This window comes from Bubalus kerabau, chromosome 9 (assembly GCF_029407905.1).
Source record: "Bubalus kerabau isolate K-KA32 ecotype Philippines breed swamp buffalo chromosome 9, PCC_UOA_SB_1v2, whole genome shotgun sequence".
In the NCBI taxonomy this organism is placed as follows: domain Eukaryota; kingdom Metazoa; phylum Chordata; class Mammalia; order Artiodactyla; family Bovidae; genus Bubalus; species Bubalus kerabau.
This window is the reverse complement of record NC_073632.1, coordinates 35947539-35969292: the sequence shown is the minus strand read 5'-3', so window position 1 is coordinate 35969292 and position 21754 is coordinate 35947539. Positions and strand designations below refer to the sequence as shown.

At 37.1% G+C, this 21754-nt stretch overlaps 1 protein-coding gene across 41 annotated transcripts in view; it reads right to left on the bottom strand.

Moving 5' to 3' along the window:
- TRDN (triadin) overlaps positions 1 to 21754 on the bottom strand; it is a 414851-nt gene that overhangs the window by 55767 nt on the left and 337330 nt on the right. For all 41 annotated transcript variants that reach the window (XM_055535018.1, XM_055535007.1, XM_055535006.1 and 38 more), the window contains one exon: positions 15342 to 15380. In XM_055535018.1, coding sequence (XP_055390993.1) covers positions 15342 to 15380 — 39 coding nt within the window. The remainder of the gene's footprint in view (positions 1 to 15341; positions 15381 to 21754) is intronic.

Below are 21754 nucleotides of genomic sequence, written 5' to 3'. Positions count from 1 at the left end.
CTGTCCCTGGGATTCTCCAGGCAAGAACACTGGAATGGGTTGCCATTTCCTTTTCCAATGCATGAAAGTGAAAAGTGAAAGTGAAGTCGCTGAGTTGTGTCTGACTCTTTGCGACCCCATGGACTCCAGCCTACCAGGCTCCTCCGTCCATGGGATTTTCCAGGCAAGAGTACTGGAGTGGGGTGCCATTGCCTTCTCCGTATAAGGACTTTATATATGCCTGAATCAGTTCAAAGATTCTATTACATTTTACCAGAAGTCACTATTTAGCTACATGTTTCAATAAGTTTTTAAACTTTTAATTATCAAAATTAAAATGGAAAAGTATAAATGTTAAATATATAAAATAGATTGCAAAACCCTAAAAGGAAATTTTCTCTTATTTGTATATGAACTTTTTCCTATAGAAGCAACTTATCAAATATACTGTGTAAAGTTACTTGGTTGAAACAATAACACAGTATTATTTATCACAAATATATCTTTAGAGATTTAATGAAAACAGAGAATTAGCATTATTTATGTAGTGTTGGAAATCAGGAAAACAAAATACAATTAAGGCTTTTAAAAAAAGCTTTTAGTTTTCTAGAAACCATTTGGTAAGCAAGAATTGCCTTTAACACTTGAAACTAAATTTCCAGAATAATTTTATTTCATAATAGAGAGAAATGCATTATGGAATACAAGAAGTAAAATATTGTTCATGGCATTCTTTAAAAGTAGTATATTGATATAGTGTTTGGAAAGGTCTTTAAGGTCTACTGTGGTTATGTACTTTCATGGATACATGAATCCAGAGAAATTTATATACAGAAACACTTTTTTTTCCCCCCAGCTTCATTGGCTTTGCATTGTTCTAAGTCTTCTAGGCACCAATTAATTCGTTAAACTTCTTGAAGCTGCACTAATAAAGTTCTATGGAATCTTTTCAGTTATTCAAGCATCCTACCTCTGACAATTCTGTTCTCACAATGCCTCCTAAATAGTTTATATTTTGCCTCAAATGTGTGGTGATGGACCCTTTGAGTCCTACTTCTTAATGTTCAAAAGAGATTAAAGTGATGTTGATGAAACTATTTAGCAGCAAATGTTTTGTTTGCACCAAGAGCAGGTATGAGAGATTAGAGGAAGTTGGAGAAGGAAATGGTAACCCACTCCAGTGTTCTTCCCTGGAGAATCCCATGGGTGGAGGAGCCTGGTAGGCTAGAGCCCACGGGGTCACAAAGGGTCAGACATGACTGAGCGACTTCACTTTCACTTTCAAGAGAAAAGCAATATAAAGAAAGTTAACAGAAGTAATAGAATCATTTTGAAGTCTTTTTTACTGTAGAACTTAATATAGTGGTGATATCACACCATAAATATCACACCATAATTATTCAACTATTCAATCATTCATTCAGCAAGTGTTGAGCCAGCATTTAGTACATGTTAAGCACATCAGTCCCCCAAGAATACTTAGCCTATAGAACTTACCTGTTAATTGAAATAGAATTATTATGAAAGTGTTTAATTCTGGTGAAAGTCATAGAAATTAGATTTGGTTGAAATGCCATGCTGGGTTCATCTCATTCAAAGGGCATAGAAAATTGTATCAATTCTAGATATGACACCTATCCTTTGAAAGGTTGGAGAAAAATATAAAGAAATAAATGGACTTATTCCACTACTGACCCACCTAGCTAACTTTCTAAAGAAAAATGTATATATCAACAGGAAATTCAAACTTAATAAATTAAAAAATGAATCATGATCTATTATTCTCTCCTGTAACCTAGTTCTCTATCTTTGTAAATGGTACCACATTCCACCAACAATTTCATCCAGGAAGCTAGGAGTCACCCAGTATTCTCCATGCTCTGCCATCCTTATTTAGTTGTTCAGAGTCCTGTTCCTTCCATTCGATAAACATATCTTGAGTGTAATTCCACTTGTTTATTTCCTCCTCAGTTTGTGCCTCCGTTATAGCCTCAAATATATCCTTTTCATCCTCCAGTTTTCTTTTCATCTGATGTCCTTCCCCCCCTCTTGCCACCTTTCACCATACCATGCTCATTTATTAAGACAGCTCAGCTCTTTTCTCCCTCACAAAACATTTCTTGACCTCTTTTCATGGTGGGTTAAATGCTCCTAATCTGTACCAAGTAAAACAGGAGAGTGAAAAAGTTGGCTTAAAGCTCAACATTCAGAAAACGAAGATCATGGCATCTGGTCCCATCACTTCATGGGAAATAGATGGGGAAACAGTGGAAACAGTGTCAGACTTTATTGTTTGGGGCTCCAAAATCACTACAGATGGTGACTGCAGCCATGAAATTAAAAGACGCTTACTCCTTGGAAGAAAAGTTATGACCAACCTAGATAGCATATTGAAAAGCAGAGACATTACTTTGCCAACAAAGGTCCATCTAGTCAAGGCTATGGTTTTTCCAATGGTCATGTATGGATGTGAGAGTTGGACTGTGAAGAAAGCTGAGCACCAAAGAATTGATGCTTTTGAAGTGTGGTGTTGGAGAAGACTCTTGAGAGTCCCTTGGACTGCAAGGAGATCCAACCAGTCCATTCTGAAGGAGATCAGCCCTGGGATTTCTTTGGAAGGAATGATGCTAAAACTGAAACTCCAGTACTTTGGCCACCTCATGCGAAGAGTTGACTCATTGGAAAAGACTCTGATGCTGGGAGGGATTGGGGGCAGGAGGAGAAGGGGACGACAGAGGATGAGATAGCTGGATGGCATCATTGACTCGATGGACGTGAGTGTGAGTGAACTCCGGGAGTTGGTGATGGACAGGGAGGCCTGGCGTGCTGCAATTCATGGGGTCACAAAGAGTCGGACACGACTGAGCGACTGAACTGAACTGAATCTGTACTCTACGTATCCAGTGTAAACCATCACTCCTTGCATTGTGATTATTTGCAATACTTGTGTGTGCTGTGCGTGCTGTCACTTCATTCATGTCCAACTCTGCGACGCTATGGACTGTAGACTTCCAGGCTCCTCTGTCCCTAGGATTCTCCAGGAAAGAATACTGGAGTGTGTTGCCATGCTCTCTTTTAGGGGATCTTCCCTACCCAGTCTTATTATTTGTAATGCTTAGTAATTATTTACTCATTTGTCTTTCCCAGATAAACTATGAGATTCACTAGGCAAGGACTGAAACTCTCACTTTAGTGTCCTTTACACTTGTTTATTATCTCATATAGTCCACAATAATTATGTTTAATGAACAAGGGATTATTAAATTCTGTATCAGTGGAGGGTTGCTCTCTTGAGTAATACACACACTAAACACATTCCCACTGATGACCCATTGAAGATGCTGCTAAAATATTTGGCAAGGGTTTACAAAAAATGGAGTTCTTTAACTCTGTGACCCTGCAATAAAACATATTATCAAAACAGAAATCTTCCATTTTTTTCTCTACATAGGATATTTTTCAAATTGTATTATGATCACCTTGCTTTAGGATACATGAAAAAACATGTGAAAGTCTGTGTAAGGAATTTCTTATTAATGTGATTATTTCATCTAAAAAAAGGAAAAAATGTACTATGTTTACGTGTGACTGTTGTGTAGTTTGGGCCTGGAATATAGAATGCACTGAAGAGCATTTTAGATTGATTAGCACCACCTGGCACAAGCATGTTTTAATTATTATTTACTGAACTATATTACTTTGCCAACAAGGGCCCGTCTAGTCAAAGCTATGGTTTTTCCAGTAGTCATGTACGGATGTGAAAGTTGGACCATAAAGAGAGCTGAGCTTCGAAGAGTTGATGCTTTTGAACTGTGGTGTTGGAGAAGACTCTTGAAAGTCCCTTGGACTGCAAGGAGATCCAACCAGCCATCCTACAGGAAATCAGTCTTGAATATTCATTGGAAGGACTGGTGCTGAAGCTGAAATTACAATACTTTGGCCACCTGATGCGAAGAACTGACTCATTTGAAAAGACCCTGATGCTGGGAGGGATTGAAGGAGGGAGGAGAAGGGGACGACAGAGGATAAGATGGTTGGATGGTATCACTGACTCAATAGACATGAGTTGGAGTAAGTTCTGGGAGTTGGTAGGAGAAGGCAATGGCACCCCACTCCAGTACTCCTGCCTGGAAAATCCCATGGATGGAGGAGCCTGGTAGGCTGCAGTCCATGGGGTCGCTGAGGGTCGGACATGACTTGAGCGACTTCACTTTCACTTTTCACTTTCATGCATTGGAGAAGGAAATGGCAACCCACTCCAGTGTTCTTGCCTGGAGAATCCCAGGGACGGGGGAGCTTAGTGGGCTACCGTCTATGGGGTCACACAGAGTCAGACATGACTGAAGTGACTTAGTAGCAGCAGCAGTAGCTTGGAGTTGGTGATGGGCAGGGAGACCTGGCGTGCTGCAGTCCATGGGGTCGCAAAGAGTCGGACATGACTGAGAGACTGAACTGAACTGAACTGAAACTATATTACCCTCAACACCCTTTCATTACATCCTGATACTTTAAGTGGGTTTTAGGGGAAAAAGTAAGACAGTAAGAAATGAGCCTCCATTATGATGTAAGCTCAGTGAGATTCCATCCTTAGTTTAAAGATCAGGGCATTGATTAGGGCACGGTTTAGGGGTGGAGGGTTTGTGAGGAGAACACATTAAAATGTTTGAATTTGGATAGACCTGTTTAAAGTTGGCAGGCATGGCCTCAAAGGAACCATTATTTTTGCCATGTTAGTTATTTGTCGTATCAATTTCAGTTCCAGAGCTCTAGAATATTATATTCTGAAACCAGGGATGTGAGAATAGAAGAGACAGTAGTTAATATTATTTCATTTTAACTATACCCACATAAATAGTCTCATTTTCCTTTCTTAAGATGTTTTGGATCAAAAAGAGATTGAGGATAGGCTCAATTAATTAATAAAACTAGTATACTTTAGAATAGCAAAGAAGATATAAACTAAGCAATATATTAACATGAGGGAAAACTGAATTTTTTGTAAATTTTATAATATTCTATCAGAGTAACTCACAAATTAGCCTGGAGTTAGAAATCTTTCTAATTGAGTTGACTTCTTAACAGGCAAGTGTTTAAAAAGCTCTTGAGTTTTTTTTTTTTTAATTTAGAAAAACAGATCATCAATTTCCTCTGGGGCAACTAATAGAGTCTTCATTAGTGAATTGCTTTTGCCACCCTTAAAGCTCTCAATTCAAATCTCATTACTAACACCTTCCCCAATTAGTTTTTGGAGTGGGTTGAAATTGGGAAGGACAATTTTCAGTGAAAATTTTACATAAAGGGCAAAAAGAGCACTTCTTTATTACCATAAATTACAGAAGGAAGAAAATCTTTCTGAAGAAAACATAAAAACTAAAAATTATGTCTTTTTAAGGAGTTTAAAATATGTACCATTGAAGAAATATCTCTAAAGAAGATGAAATATCTAATTAGTGGTGCTTTGTTTACACTAATACATAAGTAGAGTTTAGTAATTTTAAATGAAGCCATCATTATTCCTTTTTGTCTTGATAGAAAGGCCTTTCCTAGGATTCATGGAGCATGAATCTTTCAACCAGCTGAGAAAAATCGTACCTGTCACAGATTGATTCAGAAGTGACTAATGGGGCTGTGCTTGGTTGACTGAATTGGCTAAGACATATTTCATCTCCCAATCTCTAGAAGATACATTTCACCAGAAAAACTTAAGACTACAGTACTCAAGTCATTATTATAAATGAAAAAGAGAAGATTTTAATACAGAAGTGGTCAACATCCAAAGGTCAAACAGGAAAATGGTTATATCGTTTTTCCACAAAATAAAAATTGCTTATCTGAAAGCCAATCACTTAAAAAATCTCAGATTTTTAAAAGACTATCAAATTTTAATTCTGGAAAATTGTCTCATGTATTTATTAGCATAATTTATAGCTAACACTAAATGTTAGCTAACTAAATGTTTATAGGTGCCCAGACCCAGGCTAAGCATTTTCAATAAAATACTGTAACATTTAGAGTAACCCTCATGAACTCACTTTCTCATTTTAACAAATTAGGAGACAGGCTTCCAGGTCCATTTGACTGAACAACTAAACTCTTACTACATTTGTTCATTCAAAATATTTACTGTATTTCTTACTATGTGCTAGAACTATTTCAGACACATGTACGAATGAAATAAACCAAGAAAGTGCTGCCCTAAGGAACATAGAGTCTACTACCCCAATTTGTTATCAGTTAGTATCATCCACATTTATCTAACAATAGGTGTACCACCACTCTTAACTTTTTTTTCCACCACTACCCCCATCATCTCTATTTATATTTTACTGAGAATAGAATGGTAATACTGTATTTGAGGCTTGAAATTTGGCAGAAAATGATTATGTTGAATTGACCAAAAAGTTTGTTCAGGTTTGGCCAACCTAATTTATCTGTGATGTGTTGGCAAAAGGAAGGTAAACTATATTTTATGTTACTTTGAAGTCAAATAGGACAACTTGTGAAATTGTAAGTAATTTGCTCACTGCCACAGAAATCAAGTTGAGTATATGAGTGTGGTCATCATTAATACATTGAAAGAAGCTAGGTCATCCCACCTGTGAATTTTGTAACCTGGGAGTTCACTTCATTTTTATTCTGGTACATTGCCTGTAACTGGAGCAAAATAATGAAACCTAAGTCACAAAATTTTATAGAACTGATTATATTATGCATGTATATGATTAAATCCTCTTGATTTTTTAATTAAGTGTTCCACCAATATTGGTTATCTTTCCATTTTTCAGGATTTGGATTAGCTGGCATTCAATAAATGTCCTTGAACTTACATGGTAAAAATTATTTCAATTTTCTTGATTTCTTTGTGGTAATAATCCCTTTCAGAATATTATAATGACTGACAACTCAATACCTACTGACAACTCAATACCAACTCATACCTACTGACAACTCAATAAATATTAGTTTACAGTAGGAACAATGGTTGACCTACTGCATTTGCATGGTTATCTGTAGGGCTATTTAAGAAGTATTTATCACTAATGCCACTTATCAGTGATTAGTTAAGTTTCCATGTCTGCGTAATTTTAATGCTTTTTTTTTAACCTGAAAGAATATTATTGCCTCCTCCCCCAAGAATTTACAGTAGAATTTTTTGCGTGAGGCCCTTGTTGCTAGTTAGAAAGAAACCATTCAAAAACACATATGCACTTTGCATAAGCTAAGTTTATGGAGAGAAGACTGATGTATTTCTTGGAGATAAGGGCAATCATAGATGCCTATGAATTCTATAATAGTCTTTCTCAAATTTTAATGTGCATACTAATAACTTCAGGGACTTGCTATAAATCCAAATTCTTATCCAGCAGTTATTGATGGGACCTAAGATTCTACATTTCAGCAACTAGGTGATGCTGATGTTATTTTGTGAACCATCCTTTGAATATCAAGGTTTTAGATGATAATCATGGTTTTTTTTTTGCTTTCATAGCTGTTGAAGGCACTTTCACATACATTATATCACGTGATTTAACAATAAGTCTGTTAGATTTGCATAGAATATATTGTTGACGAGAACTCTATTTAATAAGCTATGTTTTTTTTTTTTCTGGAAGTCACGTATGGATGTGAGAGTTGGACCATAGAAAAGGCTGAGCACTGGAGAATTGATGCTTTTGAACTGTGGTGCTGGAGAAGACTTTTGAGAGTCCCTTGGACTGCAAGGAGATCAAACCAGTTAATCCTAAAGGAAATCAGTCCTGAATATTCATTGGAAGGACTGATGTTGAAGCTGAAACTCCAATACTTTGGCCACCTGATATAAAGAGCCAACTCATGGTAAAAGACCCTGATGCTAGGAAAGACTGAGGGCAGGAGGAGAAGGGGGCAACAGAGGATGAGATGGTGGGATTGACTCAATGGACATGAGTTTGGGCAAACTCCTGAAGACAGTGAAGAACAGAGGAGCCTCGCGTGCTGCAGTTCATGGGGTTGCAAAGAGCTGGACATGACTGAGCAACTGAACAACAACGACAGCAAAGAATGAAAGACTCAGAACTTTTGATCAGTTGTAAATCACTCCATATTTTTTGTCCTAGAGCTCCTCTCTCTATATCATCTTGCCTCTGTTAGTCTTTCACATTTTAAAAAACTGTCTCTGCATGTGCTATACCACAAAGCCTAGACATATATCAAAAATAGATTAAAAAAATATTAACGAATGCCTCCCTTTTCATGAGGATAATTTTGGTGACCTGTTGAAGCTATGGTGGCTTTTGGGTGACTTTCTGTCCCCCCTGAGAAGGAGAAGACTGCATAGCTCACAGCGAGCCGAGACACCAAGTTAGAAGAAATCCATTCAGCAAACATGGCTATCACACGATATGCTAGAGAAAAACACGTACAACAAGACCAAGGCTGGAGAGCTGTGTGGTGTGTGTTTACAGATAGAGAAAAGGGGGGGAAAGTATGTTGCCAAAACTGGAGGCAAGGTAAACAGGTAAGATGCTTTTGATATGGAGCTGAAGTGAGAGCAGAGTATTAAAAAATCACTGAATAGATGAACATTCATAGAACTGGTGATCTTTTTAAAAATATCTTTGTGGTGGGGCTGTGGTGGTAGATTGGACAAATGGAAGCCACACGAAGAAGGACACCAGGGACAGCATTATGCAGTGGCAATGAACCTAACACAGTGCCCCTGCAGATACCACTTAGAAAATGTAACGAGCATGGGCTTGTGGTAGATCTTTGAGGTGAAGATGGAAACACGATGATTAAATCATGGTTTGTATATTTACCCAGGCAAGAGATGATGAGAACTAGAACTAGGATCTTATCAGGAGAGGAAAAAAGGAGAGACTAAATTTGGGACACACATAACTTAGTATCTACCTGTATGTTGGGTTCTGCAAAAGGAGAAGCTAGCTGTAAATGACTCAGACGTTTAAGTTAGTGTAACTGAATTCTAAGTCAATGAGTTCCATTTTTTGAGACAAAAATAAATAAATAAATAAAGAGAATGTAAAGGGTATTAAGTTCAATTTTTAAATAAAATGACGTGCAAGCAAATTAAGCATGTGAAAATGTTGATGAGGCAGTGAGAAATGCAGTAAGAGAACTCTGAAGATTTTGTTTATGAATATTAATTTTCCTGATAAATAAAAAATTATTACTTATGCAAATTTTTTGTTTTTAATTACATTACTACTTATAATTAATGCCTATTGCTTCCTGAAAAGAATGTTTAGCTATTCTCCACTTACCTAATAAAATGCATATTCTATTTGCTATCATTTTCACTGAGGGGGTAAAACCTAGAGAATTTAGTGACTAATAATATGGGATCTTCCTGACCCAAGGATGAAACCCAAGTCTCCTGCATTGCAGGCAGATTCCTTACCATCTGAGTCATGAGGGAAGCCCCATATGCCATGTCAAAAATAAATAATTGCTACAATGTTGACTCAGTTTTAAAAAAATGTTGTCATCTTTTGTTGCTGTTTTATTTTTAACTCTGTTGGTTAAATGTTGTAGTTTCTGCCAAATAAGAGAATTTTTGTTTTCTTTTGAGGAATAAGAGATGATGAACATGGTCAAATATTATCTAAAGTTAGTATAATATGAATAAAGGAAACTATACCCTGTGTTTGGCAATGAACACATTAGTGGTCACCTTTCAGAAGAGATTTTAGGACAAAAGAGTACTCAGCAGAAGCATCCTCACGGACACTCAGCTTTAATTTAATCTATCCTTTCAATGTTTTCTCAAAGCTGGGAGAGAGGGTATATTTTCTTCCTTACTATTAAGTTAATGCCCTCCATCTATATTGTGTATCCCAGCCCTTGATCTGGGAAAGCTTGCTTGGAATTAATATCTCCCTCTGGATTTCATGCTCCTCCTTTCCCTAGAATGTTCCACCCTATCACAGATATGAAAATGACAAGCACAGCTCATTGATTCCACCTGCTGGAATATAGTATTTTGCCTCCTTCGAACAGCAAACTCATGAAAAAAAAGTAGTTGCGGTGTTCTACTTCCACTTATTACTGATAAATTCTCTTATTAATTCCTCTAAGCTGCTTGCCTCTTCCACCACTTTACTAAAAATGCTCTTTAGTGATGATCCAGATGGGTGGGGTGGAAGAAGGGTGGAAGGGAGGTCCACGAGGGAGGGATGTGTATGCATGGTGTAGGTTGAGTCACTAAGTTATGTCTGACTCTTGCGACTCCGTGGAATGTAGCCTGCCAGGAGTTCATGAGACTTCCCAGGCAAGAATACTGGAGTGGGTTGCCATTTCCTTCTCCAGGCAATCTTCCTGAACCAGGGATTGAACCTGGGTCTCCTGCATTGCAGGCAGATTTTTTACTGACCGAGCCACCAGGGAAACATAGCTGATTCATTTCATTGTACAGCAGAAACTAACACAACATTATAAAGCAATTATATGTCAATAAAAAAATAAAAATGCCTTCAAGTGGTCATAAAATGACATATTTTTGTTAAATATAAGGGCTTTTCTCAGGTATCATGCCCCTTGACTTTCCGGTGACATTAAGACTATTGATTTGTCTATTGATGCTTTTTCTTGAAAGTGTGTGGCCTTTAGGATGCTGATACACTGTATCCCTATCTTCCAGGTAACACACTCTCCTTTTTGACCTGTTCTTTTTCTTTTCCAAGAAGCTGCCCTTCATTCTCTTCTCTTTTCTCTCCAAGTTCTGGTTTCTTGAAGAAATCCTTCTCAGCTTTGGCTTCTAACTCCAAACCTCTAAACTTATGGATACATAGTGTGAGGATCAAAGTGCAAGTTCCCTATTGCCCAGTGTCGCTAGTACATCTCTCTCCCCGCCACCTGCATTTCCTTTGCAACTTCTACCTTTGATCACCTTCTCCATCCTTTCAAGGTTGAGACCTTGGAGTTTTACATATATATAGGCTTCCCTGGTGGCTCAGAGGTTAAAACATCTGCCTGCAATGCAGGAGACCTGGGTTCGATCCCTGGGTTAGGAAAGATCCCCTGGAGAAGGAAATGGCAACCCACTCCAGTATTCTTACCTGGAGAATCCCATGGACGGAGGAGCCTGGTGGGCTGCAGTCCATGGGGTCGCAGAGTCAGACACGACTGAGTAACTTCACTTTCACTTTTCACTTTCATATATAGCTAATGTCATCAATTTCTAGCCTCTTCCTGTGAAATAGGTTGACACTTACAAAAGTAGTGATATTAATTACACTATAGAGCGTGGTTGTGATTGTATATACTCAAATAATTGAAAGGGTGTATAACAAGATGTTATTAGTATTTTTCAATGAGTTGCTAGGTCCTGTGATTTTTAAAAACTTAATTCCTAATAATTTCACACAGAATATTAGTCATGGCCATAAAAAAATATTTAAAGTAAACAATTCACTTCCTTATTGCTGCCTCTCTCTCCCTATCAATTTCACTTGCCTTTACAATACTAGATTACTATCAAAGCTCTTGAGTTGAATTTATGATTCAAAATTCTTCATGTAGAATTTCACCCTGCATGGCATTCTAAGACTTAGGATGTGGCTCTCTTCTCATTCACCTTCTAATCATCCAGACTTTTCACCCTGGTTTCCTAAGTCCAGTTTTCTAGATTTCCAGAACCATGCTCATGTGTCTACACATCACTGCTGCAGTCTTGGCATCCTCTGTTCCTCTGTGGCCCCTGGAATCTACTTTGGTTCTTGGTCCTCTCCTCACTGTCTCTTCTCAAGTCACGCTCATCCCTGCCTCTGACTAACTCCTGAATATAACTCCCATTTATTGAATCTGAAACAAATAGAAAACATCAACTCAATTTCTTATTAACAACTCTACCAGGTGGGTGTAATGACCTTTATTCAATAGATAAAATATTGAAACTCAGAAACATGAAGTAATTTAAGTCACATCCTTAGCAAATGGCAAGAGAGTAAAATTCATATTTTTCTTCTATAAAGTTGGCTTCCACCATGCTTTATAGTCACCTTCCTGTCTCAGATGCTCTTGCATACTCCTAAAATCCCAGCTTAATCCATCATCTCCCTGAAGTTTCAATGATTAGCACAGACTATAGGAATGCCCCCTCTCACTAAACTCCTAGAGACTCTTCACTAATTTAACTAATTATCTGAGAGCCATCTTTCAATAGTTCATGTCTATGTCTTTGGTTAGACTCTCTTGGGATGGAAAACATCACTTGTTTCTAAACTTTGTTTCACCAAGCACAGTTCTTAACATATGGCAGTGATATTAACATAATATATATTGTTAACAAATTGTGAATTGATCATGTTTTATAATAAAATATGTCATTAGTTCTGATTTCTCTTTCCTTTTAGGAAGATGAAAATAAATATAACATAAAAACAAACAAAAATATTTAATGTAAAGTACCTGATGCAAAGAACTGACTTCTTGGAAAAGACACTAATGCTGGGAAAGATTGAAGGCAGGAGAAGGGGATGACAGAGGATGAGATGGTTGGATGGCATCACTGACTCGATGGACATGAGTTTGAGCAAGTCCAGGAGTTGGTGATGGACAGGGAAGCCTTGCGTGCTGCAGTCCATGGAGTTGTAAAGAGTCGGACACAACTGAGTGACTGACTGAATAATACGGAATTTATAGTGCATATATTGGAGAAGGCAATGGCAACCCACTCCAGTACTCTTGCCTGGAGAATCCCATGGACGCAGGAGCCTGGTAGGGTGCAGTCCGTGGGGTCGCTAAGAGTCTGACACGACTGAGCGACTTCACTTTCACTTTTCATTTTAATGCATTGGAGAAGGAAATGGCAACCCACTCCAGTGTTCTTGCCTGGAGAATCCCATGGACGCAGGAGCCTGGTGGGCTGCCGTCTACAGGGTTGCACAGAGTCGGACACGACTGAAGCGACTTAGCAGTAGCAGCAGCAATGCATATATTACTTTTTCCATTATATATCAAAAGTAAAATAAGCCATAAAATACAGTGTTGTTTATAGGAATGGGTGACATGATGCAACTTTTAACTGACCAGCAATTTTTCACTGACACCAGTAAGCGTGCTTACAACAGGAGAGCAATTTTTATACATAGCTTTTCCTTTTTTTTAGATATATTTAAAGCTCAATTATAATTTTTGATATTAAGATTCAATGTATCATTTTGTCCTTATCATGCACTTTTTTCACTGTTTAAAATTGCTCATTTTTCATTTATCATCCAGAGAACGCATACTTTCAGATTTTATGCTGCAGCTTAGTCACTCATATAGTCTGTGACCCTATGGACTATGGCCCACCAGACTCCTCTGTCCATGGGATTTTCCAGGCAAGAATATTGGAGTGGGTTGCCATTTCCCTCTCCAGGGGATCTTCCTGAGGCAAGGATCAAACCGTGTCTCTTGCGTCTCTTGGCAGGTGGATTCTTTACTACTGGTGCCACCTGGGAAGCCCTTCAGATTTTATAAAGTCACTCAAATGATTATGTTCATTCATTAAAAATACAAAAACATTTAAGCAATTCCTTTTGATATGTTGGCAACACTTTTCATACAAAGGAAAATAATTCAGGTTAATATTTAACCTATACATGGAATGGTGAAGCAAGAATTACTTAAATGTATGTTAAAATGTGTAAAAATGTGCTCAAGTATATGCAAATATTTTAAAACCAATTATACGAATTTCTGGACTGGATGAAGCACAAGTTGGAATCAAGACTGCAGGGAGAAATGTCAATATCCTCAGATATGCAGATGACTACCACCCTTTGGGAGAAAGCGAACAGCCTCTTGATGAAAGTGAAAGAGGGGAGTGAAAAACCTGGCTTAAAACTCAACATTCAAGAAACTAAGATCGTGGCACCTGGTCCCATCACTTCATGGCAAATAGATGGGGAAACAGTGGAAACAGTGACAGAGTTTATTTTCTTGGGCTCCAAAATCACTGCAGATGGTGACTGCAGCCGTGCAGTTAAAAGATGCATGCTCCTTGAAAGAAAATTATGACCAACCTAGACAGCATATTAAAAAGCAGAGACATTACTTTGCCAACAAAGGTCCATCTAGTCAAAGCTATGGTTTTTCCAGTAGTCATGTATGGATGTGAGAGTTGGACCATAAAGAAAGCTGAGTGCCAAAGAATTGATGCTTTTGAACTGTGGTGTTGAAGACTCTTGAGAGTCCCTTGGACTGAAAGATCAAACCAGTCAATCCTAAAGGAAATCACTCCTGAATATTCATTGGAAGGACTGATACTGAAGCTGAAGCTCCAATACTTTGGCCACCTGATGCGAAGAACTGACTCATTGGAAAAGACCCTGATGTTGGGAAAGATTGACTGCAGGAGGAGAAGGGGACAACAGAGGATGAGATGGTTTGATGGCATCAGCGACTTGATGGACATGAGTTTGAGCAAGCTCCGGGAGTTGGTGATGGGCAGGGAAGCCTGGCATGCTGCAATTCATGGGGTCACAAAGAGTTGGACATGACTTAGTGACTGAACTGAACTGAACTGATATGAATGTCTGCATGTACACTGTATCACTTTCACTGTAAGGAGAGATATAGATATAACCTTCTTTTGCATATGTAGATACAGGTGTGTAAACATCTTCATAAACATCATATAGATATTTTATATCTTTATCTTCATATAGTATATAAAATATTTGGAATGGAGTTAGCCCTAGAAAGATTGTAATTAAAAGAAGTTTTCATCAGGAATTTTAGTGTTTTCTTCCTGTCCTTTATTCTATAATGTTCCTTCTGCTAACTTTTAACACCTGTCTTAAAAATGACAAGCTAATCTCTTCTTTTCTCACAAAAATTTCAGGAAGTCTCTTTTAAAAGTATTTCTATTTTCAAATTAAAGGTCAGTGATACAATGGATTACCTCTCCTAAAATATGTGGATATTCAAATAGTAAGGGAGAAAATGATCGAACTTTTACGTTAAACCATATGAAACTACTGTTTTTTAGGTAAAAGATGTTCAAGTGTAGGCGATTCCATAAGGTTCAACCAATTATAAGATTTAGGCATTTGTCACAATCTGGCTACATCCTCTGAAATTCAGATTGTCCCGTTAGCACTTTGAAAACAGTATTCAGTTGCCCACTAGATAAATAAGGAACAGCATATGTTAACAGGTCCAATACTTGGACAAACAACTAAAATCTGCTACCAGAAAACAGAACCCATTTTAATTTTAGCATACATCTGTTTATTGCTTATTACAATGAAAATATATGAAATACACAAGTATTTTTCAATGTTTTCAGCCTTGGACAGCCTGATCATAACACCAGCCTTGTTCATGATAAACAGAATATACATTAAAAGGTAAATCTTACAGGGTCTCCTTACCTGCTTTGGACATCTTTTCATCTTTTTTAATTTCAGGTTCTGGGGTAAAACAAACAAATTGGAAAAAAAATAAGCATTTTTTAAAAATCAGTACTAAATGGAATAATAGCCAGGCTTTAATAGATTTTGCTCATTTGTTCTCAGTTTCAATTATAGTTTCATACTTTAAACAATATACAATGGAATATGTATTTGAAATAAACTATAAAGTAACAAGCAAAAGTACTTTGATTTAAATTTCTATTAAAAACTGAAAAGTTTTAATATACTAATCAAGAAATTTGGCATTCTCTCTTCAATAAGAACCATCTATTATGATTCATAAATTCTCTTAGCATTGCAGATAAGAAAATTAGCCAAAACTGCTCAGGAAAAAATATGTTGTAAGTTTTCCTAATTTGACCAGTTTAAGCAATTTTCTATTTTTGAAAATATACATTGAATTCATGGAGCTCCACCTGGTGGTTAATTTAATCATTTCAAACTGGTATAATTATTGTTTTTACTAGTATTTATTAATTTTGTAAAATTAAAAAAATGGCTTAACTTTGGTATAATAATATAAATACATTAAAATATTGTCCTTTCTAACTGTCCTAGGACAATGGCATTTGTCTAGAAACTCTGCATTCTAACTTAATGTAAGTATAGGATAAATACATAGTGTTTTGAGCTATCTTCATGACACTATCCCAACCACTGTAATAATTGCATATTTTCATATTTCCCAGTCCTTTCCCTTATTTAAACAATTTTGCCTCGGTCTCAGAGTTCTCCTTTGTTAGCATAAATTCTTGTTTTGATTAATGGAAGGGTTCTGGTACATTACAATTTTTCCTCCTTTCAAACAGCAGAAAAACTGAGCTCATGGTTGGGCTGTTACTGAGTATAAATTTTGTGTCAGGCATAGTGCTAACTGGCTTTATTTAGGGCTTAGCCTAATAGGGTCTATTTTCTAAAGTTACAATTTTTTTTAAAATAAAAGCTCATTTGCTTAACTGCAGAATTGGCTGTAATAGAGAATTACATAGCCATTGACACCCTACTTCCTGTAACACTTGAATGCACATCCTGTGAAAAGTGATTATCGGTACTATTGCACGTCCACACTCCCTGGCACGTATCTCTCTTTTTCAGTTAATACATTCATTAGCTGGGAAAGAAGTGGAGTTGCTCAGCTGTGTGCAACTCTGCAATTCCATGGACTGTAGCTTACCAGGCCCCACTGTCCATGGAATTTTCCAGGCAAGAATACTGGAGTGGGTTGCCATTTCCTTCTCCAGGGGATCTTCCCGACCCAGGGATCGAACCTGGGTCTCCCACCTTGCAGGCAGACACTTTACCCTCTGAGCCACCAGGGAATCCCATACACTATTTTAATGTTTCCTATGTGCCTTAATGTTATATAAAGTTTTGTTATACATTTTTTTAAATTAAATTTTTGTTTATTGTCTGTATACTGTCGTTAGATTTTAAGTTTCATAAGGGCAAGAGCTGTGTCTTATTACTCAAATATCAGCATTTGGTCAAATATCTAACAGGTGGTGTTATGATAAATATTGTTGGATGAATGACTGAACAAAACAAATACAGGCAAAGAAATATAGAGCAAAAAAATATATAAAAAGATGAAATGCTCCCTCCTATGTATCTGTAGTCCTAGAAGAAACTGATTAATCCCATGGTTCTAGAGTTAAATAAAAATTCAATGTCCTAGGATGGGGTCCATAGGCATTTTGTTCATCATGTAGAACTGTGGGTTTGAAAGTTTTTCTTCTCACTGTACACTTGTTTTTCTCCCCTGTCAATCACATTGCCACTATAATCTTGAAACAGAATCATTTTAGCCTTGATGCTTATCAAAAGATCTTCTACTGGGACGACCCAGAGGGATGGTATGGGGAGGGAGGAGGGAGGAGGGTTCAGGGTGGGGCACACATGTATACCTGTGGCGGATTCATTTTGATATTTGGCAAAACTAATACAATTATGTAAAGTTTAAATATAAAATAAAATTTAAAAAAAACGACCCAGAGGGATAGTATGGGGAGGGAGGAGGGAGGAGGTTTCAGGATGGGGAACACATGTATACCTGTGGCGGATTCGTTTTGATATTTGGCAAAACTAATACAATTATGTAAAGTTTAAAAATAAAATAAAATTAAAAAAAATAAATAAAAATAAAAAATAAAAATAAAAATGACAAAAAAAAATTGTGGGGAATATTTTTATCAGCTATGTGCACAGTACAATCAGAACCAACTTCTACCTTGTTCATGAAATTTTATAATTTTGTAATTATATAAATGTCTTATCATCATGCAACATGTACGGGGCTAGGGACCCTCTCATGATGCTGGAACTACTGACTTTGGTGTTATGTAAACACTAACAAGAGAAATGCACAACTTAGGGATTCTTGGCAAGTGTGGAAAGAAGGCTCTTGGATGTATAATCTAGCTTTAACAGCAAGCTCACTTATTTAGTTTTGTTACCTTGGGCTTAACTTAAAACCTCGTCTCATTGCTGAAATGGAGAAAATAATGTGAAACCGATCAGAGAATTAAGAGTAACATACAGTAAAAGCTTACTGATTTTAAAATTATGCTCATGAACTTAAATTGCGGCACCTCCCAAGGTAATTTTCTTTTGTTCTTACACAACTGGGATTTTACCCTTGAATATGCAAAGCAGGAATTGATAGGTGAGTATTTCTAAGGTAAACATCTCTTTTATTAGGCTACTTGGTCACTACGAACTCAGTGTCTCTGTTTTGTAGATGGCATTTTTACTGAAGCTTGTCTTTGAGTCATATATAGATGCCTGTTCTTAGTCATATCAAAATGATAACTAGATATATATGTTTTATACACATAGACATATTTTATGTGTTTATGTTGTTGTTGTTCAGTCACTAAGTTGTATCCAACTCTGCAAACCCACGGATTGCAGCACACCAGGCTTCCCTATCCCTCACTATCTCCTAGAGTTTGCTCAAACTCATATCTGTTAAGTCAGTGAAGCTATCTAACCATTTCACCCTCTGCCGCCCTCTTTTCCTTCTGTTTTCAATCTTCCCCAGCATCAGGGTCTTTTCCAGTGAGTCGGCTCTATGTATACATCTTTCAGTCACTCAGTTGTGTTCAACTGTTTGCGACCACATGGACTGCCAGGCTTCCCTGTCCTTTATCAACTCCCGGAGCTTGCTCAAACTCATGTCCATTGAGTCGGTGATGTCATCCAACCAATTCATCCTCTGTCATCCCCTTCTCCTCCTGCCTTCAATATTTCTCAGCATCAGGGTCTTTTCCAATAAGTTGGCTCTTCGCATCATGTGGCCAAATTATTGGAACTTCAGCTTCAGCATCAGTCCTTCCAATGAATATTCAGGGTTGATTTCCTTTTGGATTGACTGGTTTGATAAAAACAATATATATGTCTATAATAATGTGTGCTCAGTCATGTCTGACTCTTTGCGACCCTATGGACTGAGACCACCAGGCTCTGATCTCAATGGGATTTTCCCAGCAAGAATACTGGAATGGGTTGCCATTTACTCCTGCACAGAATTGTCCCAACACAGGGATCAAACTCACGTCTACCCGTGTCTCCTGCATTGAAGGCAGATTCTTTACCACTGAGCCATTGGGAAATCCCTATATATGTAGATACATTTTTTTTTTAAGTTTAGTCCAAAGGTTTAATTGAAGTTTCAGGAAACTAAGGGCAGTGATTGATGCTGAAGATTGCAATCTGGAAGTTAGAAAAAGAGAATAGGAACTTTTATTTTCACCCGTCTATACTGCTAAAACATTTTTACCATTATTATTATATAAGAAAAATATCTGGTGTCCATAAACATTTTTCACATGAGCCCTTCATTTGAGCTTCACACACAAGCACTGCAGAAACATGGAATCAAACAATCCCCAAGCTGAATGGTTGAAGCAGACAGCCTGCCAATTTGTATGTAGCAGAGTTTTCCAGGCTGTTGATTTCATTTATGAAATATAAATTGCTGGTAGGCCTGGGGAGGGGAGCTTCATTAATGATTTTTCAATGTCATCAAAACTACATTCTCAAATGAAGCAGGCCAACCAAATTTAAACATGCATATGCTTGAGTTTAAAAAAGGGTAGCAGTGGAAAACAACTTTGTTTAGGAGTCTCTGCTTTGTCTTCACAAATCAAAAAGAAGGTATAAATCCCAAGAATGTGCATTCTTTTTCAAATGTCTCCATTTTAAATACTTTGCAAGTTAGAAGCTGAATGCCACTACTCTTTCTTTCCCCAATCTTTTTTATCATTATCACACAATAAAACAATTTATCATTATCACACTATTATTTGCTTCTTCAGCACATAGGAGCTTTATATGTGTAATAAAATATAATAATTCTTGGTTTTGCAACCAATGATGTTTTGTATATTCTACATGGCACTCAGTAAGTGTATTATTTAAAATTTATTTAAATAGTGTTAAATATTCATAAATATTTATTAGCTTACTAACCACAGTAGAATACAAACTTCCTGAGTCCTGGGATGATTTTCTGTTTTATCTTTTATATGATAGTGCCTAGATCAGTGCTTTGCACAGACTAAGGATCAATAAATATTTGCTGTATGAATGAACATACAAACCTAATATAAACCTAATATTACACCCACTTTATAGATAATAATATTGAGGCCTACAGATAATAACATTGAGGCTTAATACTTGTCTATGTATGTACTCCCTAGTAAGTGGAAAAACTGGTCTCTGAATACTGATTTTTTCCAATTCCCAAATGTGAAGCATTTGTAAGCACACTGCTATGGGTTCTTCTGGTGGCTCAGACAGTAAAGAATCTGCCTGCAAGGAAGGATCCCTGGGTCAGGAAGATCTCCTGAAGATGGGAATGGCTTCCAGTATTCTTATCTGGAGAAAACCATGGGCATCTGGAGAAGAGCCTGGTGGGCTACAGTCTATGGGGTCGCAAAGATTTAGACACAACTGAGGGACGAACAAACACACAAGCACACTTCTATAACTACTGTTGATACAGATAGAATGAATGTTTTTAAATATCTCACACAAAAAGACTACATAGAAATCCACATACTACATCGTATAGGTACACATTACTAACAGAGTCATTAAGATTGTAATTGGTATACAGTATACCTGTGGCGGATTCATTTTGATATTTGGCAAAACTAATACAATTATGTAAAATTTAAAAATAAAATAAAATTAAAAAAAAAAGATTGTAATTGGCATGAACAGTAAAGCCCTTGAGGTTTCTATTTTTTTCAGCCAGTCATTAAATAATGAATCATATAAACAATTTTCTAAATTAAGCTGGTTAAACTAGATAAATAGACTGACTATTGATAGAATATTGATAACTGCCTCACTCACTGCCAGAGTAGTAGTTAATATTTAGTGGCAAGGAGAGACTTTACCTTTAAAATCAGGTCACCAAATCCATTTGTATGAAATATATAAAGGAGCTTCCGTATTGTTTTCCTTTGTCAGTTGTATGTCAGTTTTGGTCTGAGGGAGTCTAGAGAGCCTGCTAGCAAAGGAGGCAGGTCATGCTGCCAGGCATGAGTCCCAGATGTACCTCAGGTGACTGTGTGACCTGGGCAATTCACTCCTAGCGCTTCAATTTTCACATTAATGAAAAAAAGGATTGTTGTGAAAATTAGATTGAACACTACCTGTGAAGCACTTAGAACAAAGCAAACAGTGTATGTTAGTCTCTTTACTGATATTTGAAATGATTTTTCTTATATTTTTCCAACATAATGTTAAAGCATATTTAAATATAAATATATTTAAATAAAATAATTAAAGTTATAATAAATGAAGTTACATTCATAAATTTATATCCATGGTTTTTGTATCTTTTGAGTAGTCATTTGCACTTTTCAATGAATATCTGCTACTATTACAATTATACACATATACACGTTTCCATTTCACTGTGGTCCTCACTGGGCTTCCCTTGTTCAAGTGGTAAAGAATCTGCCTGCAATGCAGGAGCCGCAGGTGACACAGTTTCGATCCCTGGGTCAGGAAGATCTCCTGGAGGAAGAAACGGCAATCCACTCTAGTATTTTTGCCTGGAGAATCCCATGGACAGAGGAGCCTGGTGGGCTTCAGTCCATGGGGTCGCAAAGAGTCGGACGCAACTGAAGCGACCTAGCATGCACACGCACGTGGTCCTCACTGTATTATTTAACAATAAACGTTTTGTAAAACACACACACACACACTTTCACATTTTCTTTCCTGCGTGAGAGAGAGAGCGCTACCGTCACTCTAACCAGCTTCACTACAAGATTTGGGATTTGGAACAAACTTCAGTGAATCCATGTTTCTTCTTAATTATGTCTTAAGAGAAACTGTTGAAAATAAGAGAT